At 36.9% G+C, this 13148-nt stretch overlaps 1 protein-coding gene across 3 annotated transcripts in view; it reads left to right on the forward strand.

The window, feature by feature from the left end:
• Slc30a9 (solute carrier family 30 member 9) overlaps positions 1-13148 on the forward strand; it is a 55503-nt gene that overhangs the window by 31516 nt on the left and 10839 nt on the right. For 2 of the 3 annotated variants that reach the window (XM_035452446.1, XM_027390818.2), the window contains 6 exons: positions 3648-3703; positions 6069-6204; positions 8717-8756; positions 9766-9837; positions 10496-10603; positions 10923-11088. In XM_035452446.1, coding sequence (XP_035308337.1) covers positions 3648-3703; positions 6069-6204; positions 8717-8756; positions 9766-9837; positions 10496-10603; positions 10923-11088 — 578 coding nt within the window. The remainder of the gene's footprint in view (positions 1-3647; positions 3704-6068; positions 6205-8716; positions 8757-9765; positions 9838-10495; positions 10604-10922; positions 11089-13148) is intronic. The other variant, XM_035452447.1, reaches the window with a different exon arrangement.

The raw sequence follows: 13148 nt of genomic DNA on the forward strand, positions 1-13148 counted from the left end.
TTTATATTCCACTAGGTATGAGAAGTAATAGAGACATGCTTTAAAATGTGAGAGGATATTTGTAGGTTACTTGATAATACTATCTATTTTATATAAGAAACTTGAACATTGAAAAATTAACTTCTGCCAAGCTTAGTGGCATTCACCCCTTTATTCCCAGCACTCAGGAGGCAAAGGCAGGCGGAACTATGAATTTGATGACAGCCTTATCTATAGAGTGAGTTCCAGGACAGCCAGAGCTACATAGGGAGACCCTGTCTCAAAAAAAGAAAGAAACTTTAAGTTTCCTTAAGTGATTCTGAAACTAACTTGATTAATAATGAAGGACACAGCAGCATACAGAAATAATGATGGTAGGCTGGCTGTGGGGTCTATGCCTCTTACTCCAGCATATGGAGGTGGGGTAGATCAGGAATTATACCATAATCTTTAAAATATGACATAAATATGTAAGTAAATTTTCTATAGTGTCATCTTTAACTACATAGTAAGTAGAAGGCCAGCCTATATGATAACCTCGCTCCAAAAAGAAATGTGATCATAATATTTTTAAGTACATTTTTATGCTTTCAGAACTACCAACAATGACATAGGAAGTATAAATTTATCATTTATTATGTGTTTGGCCACAGACTTTTATAGAAGTGATTCTTTTGTTTATTTTAGATTTATTTTTATTATTTTATGTGTATGACAGTTGTGCTTCCATGTACATCTGTGCACCACATGTATACATGGTGCCTGAGGAAGTGGAGAGCCTCGATGTGGGTGCTGGAAATTGAGCCTGGGTCCTTTTCAAGAACAAGTGCTCTTAACAACTGAGCTGACTCTCCAGCTCCTGTAGAAGAGATTCTTAAAGTGAGTTTCTAAATGTAGCCATGGCTGTCATGGAACTCACTATGTAGACCAGGCCTGGCCCAAAACTCGAGATTTGCCTGCATTTGCCTCCAGAGTGCTGGGATTAAAGGCATGTGCCACCATGACTGACTAAATATGAAGTCTTCATTACTGTGAGAGCCAATACATTTTTTGAATAAAGATAGAGTGCTGTGTAATTTTTTTAACATACATTAGACTGGTAGTTTGAATTATTTACCTTGACTTTGCAAATGAAGATTCAAGGCTATTTTCTTTAAAGTCTCTTTGGCTCAAATTGTGAGTACTAAAAACCCAAGCCTTTGTGAAAAAAAAAAAAGTATAAATTTTATTTATGTATTTGTGTCTCATTTTAAAGAATATGGTATCCTTTCAGTATTTATTTATACTTGATTTATGTTGGAACAAATATGAGAGAATTTTTAGTGAAAGATATAAGAATGGATATTTAAGCCTGCTGCTTTAGCTCAGTAATAAAGTATGTGATTGGCAAGTGAGAGGCCCTGACTTTGTACCCAGAACTGCCCAGCCAAAAAGAACATTTAAGTTAAAGTTCAAAGGAATAATAAAATGAAGAACAAGCAGAACCATAGTATTTACAAACTAAACCGAAGGATGCCTCTCACTGTCAGGTAGATTAAAAACCCTCTGTAAAAGTAAAGGGAGAAGGTAGGTAGTGGCTACTAGTGCTAGCAATCTTTGCCTTAGGTTTGCTTGATTGATTGTTTGTTTTTTGTGGTTCGTGTATGAGATATGTGTGAGGGCTCATGTGAGGAGGCCGGAGGTTGACAGATGTTTTCCTCAGTTGCTCTCCATCTTATATATTAAGGCCAGTCTCTTATTTGAACACAGAATTTAGCTAGCCATCTTACTCCAGAGATCTCCTGTCTGCCTTCCAAGGGCCAGGATTACAGAATGGCCATCATTACCAACCCAGCATTTAGGTTCTGGGGATCCTAACTCCAGTGCTCATGCTTGGATGGGAAACACTTCACCTACGTAGTCATCAGTAAATACTTAATAACCTGTCAGTTGCATGGGCAGAGAAGAAATGAACATGTGAAAACAGTGTCTAAGAGCCTAGTGAGCTTAAAGACACTGGGACAAAGAATTATGAAACAAGATTAATAGTTAGAGATAATTCTTAGTGTCTATTCTCTAAAACATTGTCCTACTTAAGGTTATTGTTGCTATGAAGAAACACCATGATCAAAAACAAGTTGGGGAGGAAAGGGTTGATTTGGCTTACACCTTGTAACAGTGTTAATGCACAGACTGAGAGATAGGGAGAGCAATGACTTTCAACTCTATAGACATAGCATAGCCCTGATACCAAAACTTATAGGGCCATTGCATGAAGAAAACATACACACCCATCAGTGTCCTTCAGGGACATACATAGAAATCCTTTTTTTTTCTTCTTTTTTCTTTTCTTTTCTTTTCTTTTTTTGAGACAGGGTTTCTTGGTGTAGCTTTTGTTTTGGAATTCACTCTATAGACCTGACTGGCCTCGAACTCATAGAGGTCCACCTGCCTCTGCCTCTTGAGTGCAGGGATTAAAGGCAAGCACCACCACCACCCAGCAGAAATTTTTTTTTAATTTATTTAACTTTATTTTATGTGCATTGGTGTGAAGGTATCAGATTCCTCTGGAACTGAAAAGTAACAGACAGTTGTAAGCTGCCATGTGGGAGCTAGGAATTGAACCTGGGTCCTCTGGAAGAACAGCTAGTGCTTTTAACCACAGAGCCATCTCTCCAGCCCCAGAAATTCTTTAAAATATAACCAAATGAGATCAAGCAATATATAAAATCATAGTATAGTAAAGTAAATGTTGCTCTCAGAATGTAAAATTGGCTTAATAGCAAAAACGAGTAGATATAGAGGACAAATGGATACAAATCAGTGCATTTCACTCCAGGAAAAACAGAATGACATTTAAAAATTTCCATTTATAGTAGTATCACAAAACATTAAGAGTATATCTAGCAAAAGGTGCACAAAACTTTTACACTGAAAGCTATAAACTTGCTGAGAGTTTTGAAAAGATCTAAAGCAGGGCTGGGGCACAGCTCAGTTGTGAGCGCTTGCTAATTCTATGTGCGGCCAAGGTTTGATCCCTAGGACCTCAAAGGAGAGAGAAGTGGAGTGGGGGAGAATGTGATGCAGATAAGATAGTGATCTATATTACAATGCCAGTAGAGTTGTGCCTGTGTTGTTTGTGACAGAGTTTTGAAATGTAGAAGCTCAGAAGGCATATATTCAAGACCTCGTCTCTTCTGGGGGCTTTTCCCATGTCAATACAGAAACCTGGCTTGCTTTATAAAGTGCTATATAAGTCATTTATTATGGTTGATCATTTGCACTGAATTTCCCTATTGATGAGATTTTAGATTCCTTTGTAGTTATTGTCTTGGTGTAGTTTGGTATGGCTCTGTTTTTTGTTTTTGTTTTTGTTTTTGAGATGGGTCTCAGTTTGCAGCCTGAGATGACTCAAAATTGATTCTCTTGCTTCAAGTGCTAGAAGTTTAAGCATGTGCCCCTGGATCCAGCTATCTTTCAAGTTTTTATCCTCATAAACAATGTTGTTTTGAATCCCCTTGAGTTTATCTTTATTTTTCTGTACTAGGATTTATTTTTCTAAACTGATTGCTTGGCCATTGATGTGCATATATGATTTCTTTATTATTATTCTCTACATTTTCCAAGTTGTCTTACTCATGTATTCTCCATCTTGGTAATGACTACTTACTGTTTGTTCTTCTCCATAGGGTTTGCTAGCACTGGGCATCAGCAAGTCTATTCAAACACCAGACCCTTCTCACCCGTAAGGACACTACCTCTGATTTGAATTTTCCATCAGTCGTTGAAATAAGAACCAATGAGTTTCAGGAGTCAAACCTTATATAGCATCAGACTGTTCAAGATTTGGTCATTTCCTTTCTATTGTCTGAAGTGTAGGGGTCAAAGTAAAGTCAAGGCATAATTTGAAAATGGAGTTGAAATCATTTTTATGCTTTGTAATATAGCCTGGAGAACTTCTCTATATTTGATAATAACAAAACATTTATCTTAGAGTTCTATTTTATTTTGTTTCAAGGAAGTATATTTCAGTTTAAACTTAATTGGCTAAAGTTTTGATACTAACTTTTTCAAAATGTGTACTTCATACTTAACTCTTTCTTACTTTAATGCTTTTATTGTGCCTGAAAAATTTTTGATAACATTTCAAAATTAGATATTTGTAAAGTCAGTATGTTTTTTAGAATATATTACTTTGAGTATGTCAGTTACCTGATGTGGATATTTATTTTTGTTACATCTATTAACAGCCACCAAAATGGTTGAGCTCCATATTCATTGTTATTTTAACTACCTTCCTTAATACAGTTTGATCAGTGTTAAGGCAGAAAACCTTTATTTCTGTGAAAGTGTCCATCTTAGTGCTTTGTACCTTCTCTAACTTGAGAGCATGGCACTACTGTTTTAATAATAACACATTTTAATATTCTATATGCTAGACTTTTCTAGCATATAGAGCAAATGTTACACATCTGTGTTTTACTGTCTCTTGAAAAAATGTTTTCCTTACTGATTTTCTACACCAAAAAATTTAAATAAGAGGGTAAAAATTTTAAATTTTATGTTCTGAAGATTGCTTCTTATTTTCAATAGCTCATTTTAATACTACCAAGTATAATAACTAAATTTTGGATAATATTATTTTAAGGACATTTAGATATGAATAGTCACATGGGACTAGTGATTTACTAGAGTAGGCGGTGCAGATCTACATAATTCAAGTTTTCACTAAGAACCTGTAGTGCAAGCCAGGCATGGTAATGCACGCCTTTAATCCCAGAACTCAGGAGGCAAAGGTAGGGGCAGGCAGATCTCTGTGAATTCAAGGCCAGCCTGGTCTACAGAATGAGTTCCAAGACAACCAGGGCAACACACAGAAATCCTGCCTTGAAAAGTAAAACAACGAGGGAAGGTGGGGAACAGACTCTACAGCCTTGAAAATACATAAAATGAAAGCAATGCAACTTAATTTATTCATTAATTTAAATTGGTGTATAGTTGATGTTACTTTGGAGAAAACTTAGAAAAAAATAAAATTTTCTAAGTCAAATTGTAAAACATTGTCACATCAGTGAACTAGTATTCTCTATGGCTAGACTACATCTTCACACAAAGAGAATTCCATTAACTCTTTCAAGTTAAGAATCCTTGTTTGAATGTGTATCTACCAGAAAGTGCAGTAGTGTTTGGGCTTAGGAAACATTTTTGTGAATAAATGGTTCTATTTCTCATAGTATGTCATAATTTCCAAGTGTCCTAATAGTGTTGTATTGGTACTTAAAGTAGTACAAATTAATGGTTCATTCTGACCAAAGATGATGAGAAAAATAATTAGTGTTTTAAAAAAATACTAATTTCTGCATGAAAACATTCAGAAAACTGAAGTTATTGGTTCAGCTGTCTCTTAAACTGTTCAGAACCAGCAGTGAGTTTCATGTTATATTGTTCAGTATTAAGCAAAGAAATTATAGGTAATACACATCATAGAACCACAATATTCAATGAGAAACTATAGTCCAAGGAAATTGAAGTATTGCCCTGTTTGTTAAACATCTTCATCTGTTTTGTTTTTTTTTTTTTTTTTTTTAAAGATTAATTTTGGGGCTAGAGAGATGGCAAGGCGTTGGGAGCATTGAATGTTCTTCCAGAGGACCCGGGTTCAATTCCCAGAACCTACATGGAAACTCACAACTATTTATAACTCCAAGATCTGACACCCTCACACAGATATACATGCAGGCAAACACCAATGTATATAAAATACAAATAAATTATAAAAAGATTAATTTTCCTGACATCTCTGGAATATAATTATAAAGTAGTTCTGATAAATCAAAGTAGACTATCTGAAATGGAGATTAGAAAATACACAAATTAAGTAATATTAACTTTATTTTTATATATTTTCAAAGATCTTGCATTTTCCTCACATTGTATATTGTGATTTTTTTCAAAAATAAAATTTGAACTTCGCCCTTAACAGTGTTTAATGTATAAAATTATACCATTTTAATAGTCTAAGAATGTTTTTTATTTCTCATTGACTTATTAAACACATTTTGAAAGTTAGTGTACATTTTTGCAAACTATATGATCTTTTTATCTTCCAGGTATGGCTTTTCAAATATGCGCTATATTTCTTCATTGATTAGTGGTGTTGGTATTTTCATGATGGGCGCAGGACTCTCTTGGTACCATGGAATCATGGGATTGCTTCATCCTCAACCAATGGAATCCCTTCTATGGGTGATCCTCTTTTTTCCCCACTTTCATATATGGAGTATTGTGACTTTGTTGTATTGTATTAGAGAATAGGAATAATGTGCCTCTTGGCTATGTCACAGAGGTTATTTATTTATGGTTTTGTTTTACATATGAGTATTTATGGTGTCTGAATACACAGATGGGGTGATTTTAAACTATTCTTTAAATTTTTTTGTATATGAGTGTTTTGCCTACATGTATGTCTGTGCAGCACTTGTATGACTGATGCAGATAAGGGTCAAAAGAGGATGCTGACTCCCTTGGGACTGGAGTTACAAAAGGCTATGAGCTGCCTTGGGGTGCTGGGAATCCAACCCAGGTCCTCTGGTAGAGCAGCCAGTGCTCTTAATTGCTGAACTATTTCTCCAGTCCCTAATTTAGTGATGTTAAACAGGAGGATCTCCATAGATAAAATTAGTAAGCACATCCTCTTTGATTGAATCTTGGGCAGTTCTACAGATTTTCTAGAGATGCTATTGAAGAAAAAATAGAACTCTATTCACTTTTAGCACCAGGAATGGTCTTATATCAGTAATTAAAATTTCCAGTCACTTGTCATAAGCTGGAACTGCATTTAATGTTAAAGCAAAGTAAAAAGGAGGTTTGTTTGTTTGTTTTGTGTTTCTTCTGAGGCCTCCATCTGGTAGGGGGCCTGCCCTTTGGAACAGGGAGGAGGATGGTCACTATCAGTGTTGTTACACCAGAGTTGTTCTGCTCGGTAGACCCAACACTGGGTAGGGAACAATAAGTACTCACACTGGTCTGCTTTGGCCTTTGTATGTCTTTAATACCTTGCCTTACACGGCATGTCTTGGAGAGTAGGCTGCTTTGCTGCTTTGGCTCCAGGTAGTCTACCTCCCCCTTCAACTACTGTAAGACACAGACTGGTCATCTACTACCCTCCTCAGCTTCTGATAGACACAGACTGGTCATCTACTGTTCCTCTCAGCTTCTAGGCATTTTGCAAAAATGTCGTTTAGATATTTCTGAAGACTCCAACTCAGGGCCCCATGGTTAAGATCTGTACGTGAAACAGTTTACTTTCTGTGGGGCTGGGTTTTTTTGTTTTGTTTTGTTTTGTTTTGTTTTGTTTTTGTTTTTCGTCTCTCCTGACAGTCCCAATAATCTGCCTTGCCTGCAGATTATTGTTGACAGGTGCATCAGACACAGTTGGCTATAAACTTCACACTCCCTGGGGCACTTACTCAACCTACTGAGCAATCTCAGCAACTCAACACATCCATCATAGAAATGTTCACCTTTGGCCTCCTTACTCTTCAGCTTGTCTTCAATAGTTCTAGGCGTAATACCACAGTGTGGCCTGGTGGGTAGAGATTATATGCTTCATTCTGGTATTAGAACATTCTGGAATGTGAGTAAACTTATAACATTTTTTTTGTTTTGGTCATAGAATAGTACCTAATCAGTCTTATTTTAACATTCTATTACCCCATACATTTCTATGTAATAACAAGCTAGTTAAACTACGCTTATTTTTATTTTTTATTTTTAGTTATTAAGACAAAGTGTTTTTTGTTTTGGCACCCAGATAGTTCTTGAACTTTCCTTCCACTCCCTATGCTGGGATTACAGGCAAATGCCACCATGTCTACCCCCTATTTACTTTTTTGTTTGTTTGTTTGTTTTTTATTTTTTGTTTTTTGTTTTTTTTGAAACAGGGTTTCTTTGGAGCCTGTCCTGGAACTTGCTCTATAGACCAGGCTGGCCTCAAACTCACAGAGATCCACTTGCCTCTGCCTCTTGAGTTCTGGGATTAAAGGCATGTGCCACCACTACCCAACCTATATTTACATTTTTGAGGCTAGTTGCTAACTTTGTTTTTAAACATAGTACATTTTGTGCAGTTAAATGGACAAAAGTTGCCTCTGAACATGTTTAGCCACAACCTCATTGTCCTAGTGTCATCTAATTTGATTAGCATCACTTGACAGGGCTGTAGCAGTCTCTGAAATCAAACATGCTGAGGTGCATTGTTAATTGTGTTTAAAGTGTCTAACATATCAGCTGGGTAGGACTCTGTTGGAATGAGGCACTTTATAAATAATGGGTTCAATAGACTAAACTTGATTAACAGGCATTGCTTCAGAGTCCTTGACTTTGGGCATTTTATCTTTCTTTTAAAAAATGGGAATTTTTTAATGTCTTTTAATGTCTAGTTAAAAATTTTTTTTCAGGATGGGGGCATTGAGACAGGGTTTCTCTGCATATCCCTGGCTGTAGACCAGACTGACCTGGAGATCTGCCTGCCTCTGGCTCCTGAGTGCTGGGATTAAGAGCATGCTCGACTATACCTGGCTTATGTCTCTATTTGTTTGTCCTCCTTTGAGTTGTTTCCCAACAAAATCCTTAGTATCTAGCTTGAATTAGAACTTATATTTCAATTTTATTGTATATTACAAATTTTACATATGAGTAGCTGTAATTGTTTTGTGAAATACTTGGTTCATTATGTGTCTTAATTCTTATTTTCCAGGCATATTGTATTTTAGCAGGATCTTTGGTGTCTGAAGGAGGTATGTAGTGTTACAAATTATTTTCAGTTTAGTATATTTAACAACCCATTCATTATAGTTTGCCAAGTTGTATTAGTACTGTGGAGTTAGGAGCCTAAGCTTTGTCTGTTTTTCAAGGTAGAAAAGTTCTGTGGTTGTTGCTATATGGATGAGGCCAGGAGAAATAGGTTGTGTTCATGAGTACCCTATGTTGCTCAGACCATTGGAAATCTAAAACATAATGGTACTGACTTTTTAAATTGTTTTTTATTAGTGGCAATCAGAAAAAAATCTGTCTTGGTACAATAAGAATAATTTCTGAAATATAGCTTCAAATATATTGTAGCAGTTTCTAATATCAACATAAACTACCTAATTCAGTGCTCTTCATCTCTGAAAGATTATTTTCTATACTTGGTATTCCTTTCACCCATCTCTTAAAAACCTCCATTTATTTATATGTATGGGTCTGTGCAAGTGTGAGTGTATGTGCATGTATGTGTGTGGGTTCCCACATCTATGAGCATGCAAAGGCCAGAAGAAAGCACAAGATCCCTCAGAGCTGGAGTTACAGGTGTTTGCTGGATGCCTGGTTGTTACATGAAGTCTGAGATCGGAACTCCAGTCTTTTTAAGATTGCAGAGGTCTTACCCCATTTTTAAAATTAATATGATTTCTGATGGTGGATTGTGATTGTACCTCTATGGGGTATTCCTTAGTTGATAGGCCTCCAAAGATTGGGAGGATTAGAAGTGACAATGCCCAGTGAGTGCCGCCCGACACTGGCTGCTCAATTGACAAAGGCTGCCATTGCTGTAGTATTTGTGGTTAGCTGTTATGGTTTAAAATAGGAGATTCATTTTGTTGTAATGGTTAATTAGATCTTGATGGTGACTGTTGACATAGAGCCTTTCTTATTGCCAACTCTGGTATTCACATGTTGTGTTTCTCTCTTTATCTTTTGAAATGTTGTCTTTGGAGTTTGGAGACAGGAAGTTTCTTCTTTGCTGATAGGATGTTTCTCTTTCAGCAACACTTCTTGTTGCCATAAATGAACTTCGAAGGAGCGCTCAGGCCAAAGGAACATCATTTTATAAGTATGGTATGTAGTTTAGAACCAAGTATTTTTTTTTCTTTTTATTCTTCTGAAAATATTTAGTGCTGTTGCTTTGTTACTAACAAATGTTATAAAACATGTCTCACTGCCTTCTGTATGTGGCTCTCTAAAGACTAATCAGCTATGTTAAAAAGCATTTTTGAGCATAGGGATGTTTTCTATCTGGACTTAGGTGAACTGTACTGTTTCTGCATATACCTGTATCATTTGGAAAGGTAGTTTTACTCAGTTATTATTAACATTTAAGGTAATAAATAGGATTTTTAGGGGGTGGAAGGATGGCTCAGAGGTTAAGAGCACTGCCTGCTCTTCCAGAGGTCCTGAATTTAGTTCCCGGCAACCACATGGTGGTTTTCAATCATCTCTAGTGAGATCTGGTGCCCTCTTCTGGTGTGCAGGCATACATTCAGGCAGGACATTATATACATAATAAATAAATAAATTGACCTCCTGGTGTGCAGGCATACATGCAGGCAGAACACTATATACATAATAAATAAATAAATAGAAAAATACAGTCTCTCATATATTCTTGTTAATTAACAGATTGATTTTAAAAGGGTACTTATTGAAATGGCTTCTGATAGTGCCAAATTGAGATTTCAGAAGTTTTCTTTTCTTGTCTGTTGCTGCAATGATTAAGTCATGGAAAGTCGTGATCCCAGTACAAATGTTATACTATTGGAGGACACTGCAGCTGTCCTAGGAGTAATAATAGCAGCCACCTGCATGGGCCTTACCTCTGTGACAGGTAAATATTTCTTAAATTACATGTGATTTTCTTCATTTAATTCTCTAATATATGGGGATTTGGTCATATCATTGAATAATTTTAAGACAATAAATATTATCTATTAATTCCATACTATTTTTTTACTTGTGTATTTATATGAAACTGGCTATAATCATATTTATTGAAATAAGACTGGTTGAAGCAAAATACTATATATTAGCAGCCATTAAAGAGGTAACCAAAGGAACAGGAGTGGATTTCAATACCTTGGTTGTTTGCTCTCTAAGGTTCACTGGAATGATAGTAAATGTTTTGGTTTCTTCTGTAATTCTTTCAGGCAATCCATTGTATGATTCCCTGGGTTCCTTGGGTGTGGGCACCTTACTAGGTGTGGTCTCAGCCTTCCTGATCTACACTAACACAGAAGCACTCCTAGGCCGATCCATACAACCGGAGCAAGTACAACGGCTTACTGAACTCCTGGAGAGCGACCCCTCAGTAAGGTAGGCCTTGTCTAGTGATGCTCTGTGAATGTCTCACGCAAATTCAACACAGTGACCTGTTCGTCCAGGGAAGAAAGCTTATGTAGGAAACCCCTTGTACGTTTCCCTTTCAACCTGTATACCTCATGGATAAGTCATAGATGCTGTACTGAAGACAGACATAGTTGAGTGCACCTGCCTGCCTTTTTAATGATGATCCACTTAACAATGCTACTTTATATTTGTGTCACAGTTACAGTTTGAGTGTATTAAATGCAAAAGAACTTTCATTCACGGGGAAATGATTACCCAAGTAAATAGCATTTGTGTATCTTTTGAAGATAGTGTTTGAATTTTAAAAAAACTTCCCCTGCCCAGACACTTTTTACCTTGTTGTTGTTGTTGGTGGTGGTGGTGGTGGTAGTGGAGGAGACAGCTGTTGAAACTAGGACTTTACACATGTGAGGCAAATGCTGTACTGATGAGCTGTAACCACCAGACCTCTTCTTTTAAGTGGTATAAAACTAAAGAATTGGAGACCTAAGTGATCATCAGCAGAGTGGTGTTCAGTAGCAGTGTGCTTAATAACAAAGTGGAAGCCTTACTTTTGGTGCTGGGACTGTTGCTCAATGGTAGAGCATTTGCCGAGCATGCTGAGACCCTAGGATTCAGTCCCTAGCAGGATGCCAACAATGACCAAGAAAAAACAAATTTCCACTATCTATATATACATTGCTTTAATTCAGATATAACATCCCCCTACCCCCACCCCCTACCCCCCACCAAGAACTCATGTGTTGAAGGTTTGGTCTTAAGAGGTAGGGCTACTGAGAAGTGATTGGGTCATCAGTTAATCTGTTCATGAGCTCAGAGCTGAATGTGCTGTTAGGAGCTTATTGGAGGAAGTAGGTCATGACAGGGGATGTCCTTTGGACCTGGTCTCTTCTGTCCCTCTCTGCTTACTGGCTGCAACAAAGTGACTAGCTCCTGCATACAGACTCACTCTCTCTGATTGCCCCAGACCCAAAGCAAGGGATCCAGTCTGCCTTGAAGCTTCCAATGCCCTGTACCAAGACACAGTCTTCCCTCCTCAGTTGTTATCTTTGATGTTTGGCTACAGTGATGAAAAACTAATAAGTATGATTGTTTGTTCAAACTTAAAATAGAAGGTATTTAGTTTGTTCCCTGTTTTGGTTTTAGATTGTTTCTGTTGCTATAACAGGATACCAGAGAGCAGGTAATTTGTAAAGAAAAAAGATTTATTTAGGTCACAGTTGTAATACAGGAGTCTTAAATGCTGCTTGAACTCACGGTGGAAAGTGGGGGTACATATAGAACAGGGAAAATGGGGGAGGTGTGCTTCGTGACACCTGGCTCCTGGAATGAATGAAATTCTAAGAGCAAGAAATCCGTGTTCTCCAGAGGTGGCACTAATCTACTTGCGAAGGCCCCGCCCCACCTTCCACTTCTGTGATGAGGGATTATACGTCAGTGTGACTGCATGCAATGTCATAATTGAAATTCCTGAAATTTAAAATTTTTCTGTATGCCTGAATTAGTAAAACATTAGTGATTGACATATACTAAAATCTATACATTTAAGTTTGCAAGTAATTAGTCAGATCAGAATTTGAAGTTGAATATTTCATGTGAAATGAGTCCTGTTCATACTATCTTTCTACAATATTAACTTTATAGAGTGAGTTGGGAAGTCTCCCTTCTGTTTTATGGAGAATGTGTGAAGAATTGATATTCATTCTTTTTTTATTTTATTTTTATGTGTGTGTGTGGGGGGCCATGATATTTTGTCCACATGTTTATCTGTACACTACATGAGTGGCTTGTGTCCATGGAGGTGAGAAGAAGGCTTCCTCTGGCACTGCAGTTACAGATGACTGAGTTGGCAAATGGTGCTGGGAATTGAACCTGGGTCCTATGGAAGAGCAGCCAGTTTTCTTAACACTGAGCCATCTCTCCAGGCCCTGTCAGTAATTTCTTTTTTTAATTTTTAAAAATTTTAATATATTTCACATATCAATCCCTATATTTTACATATCAATCCCCCCATTCCCTTGCCTTCA

This window comes from Cricetulus griseus, assembly GCF_003668045.3.
Source record: "Cricetulus griseus strain 17A/GY chromosome 1 unlocalized genomic scaffold, alternate assembly CriGri-PICRH-1.0 chr1_1, whole genome shotgun sequence".
Classification (NCBI taxonomy): Eukaryota; Metazoa; Chordata; class Mammalia; order Rodentia; family Cricetidae; genus Cricetulus; species Cricetulus griseus.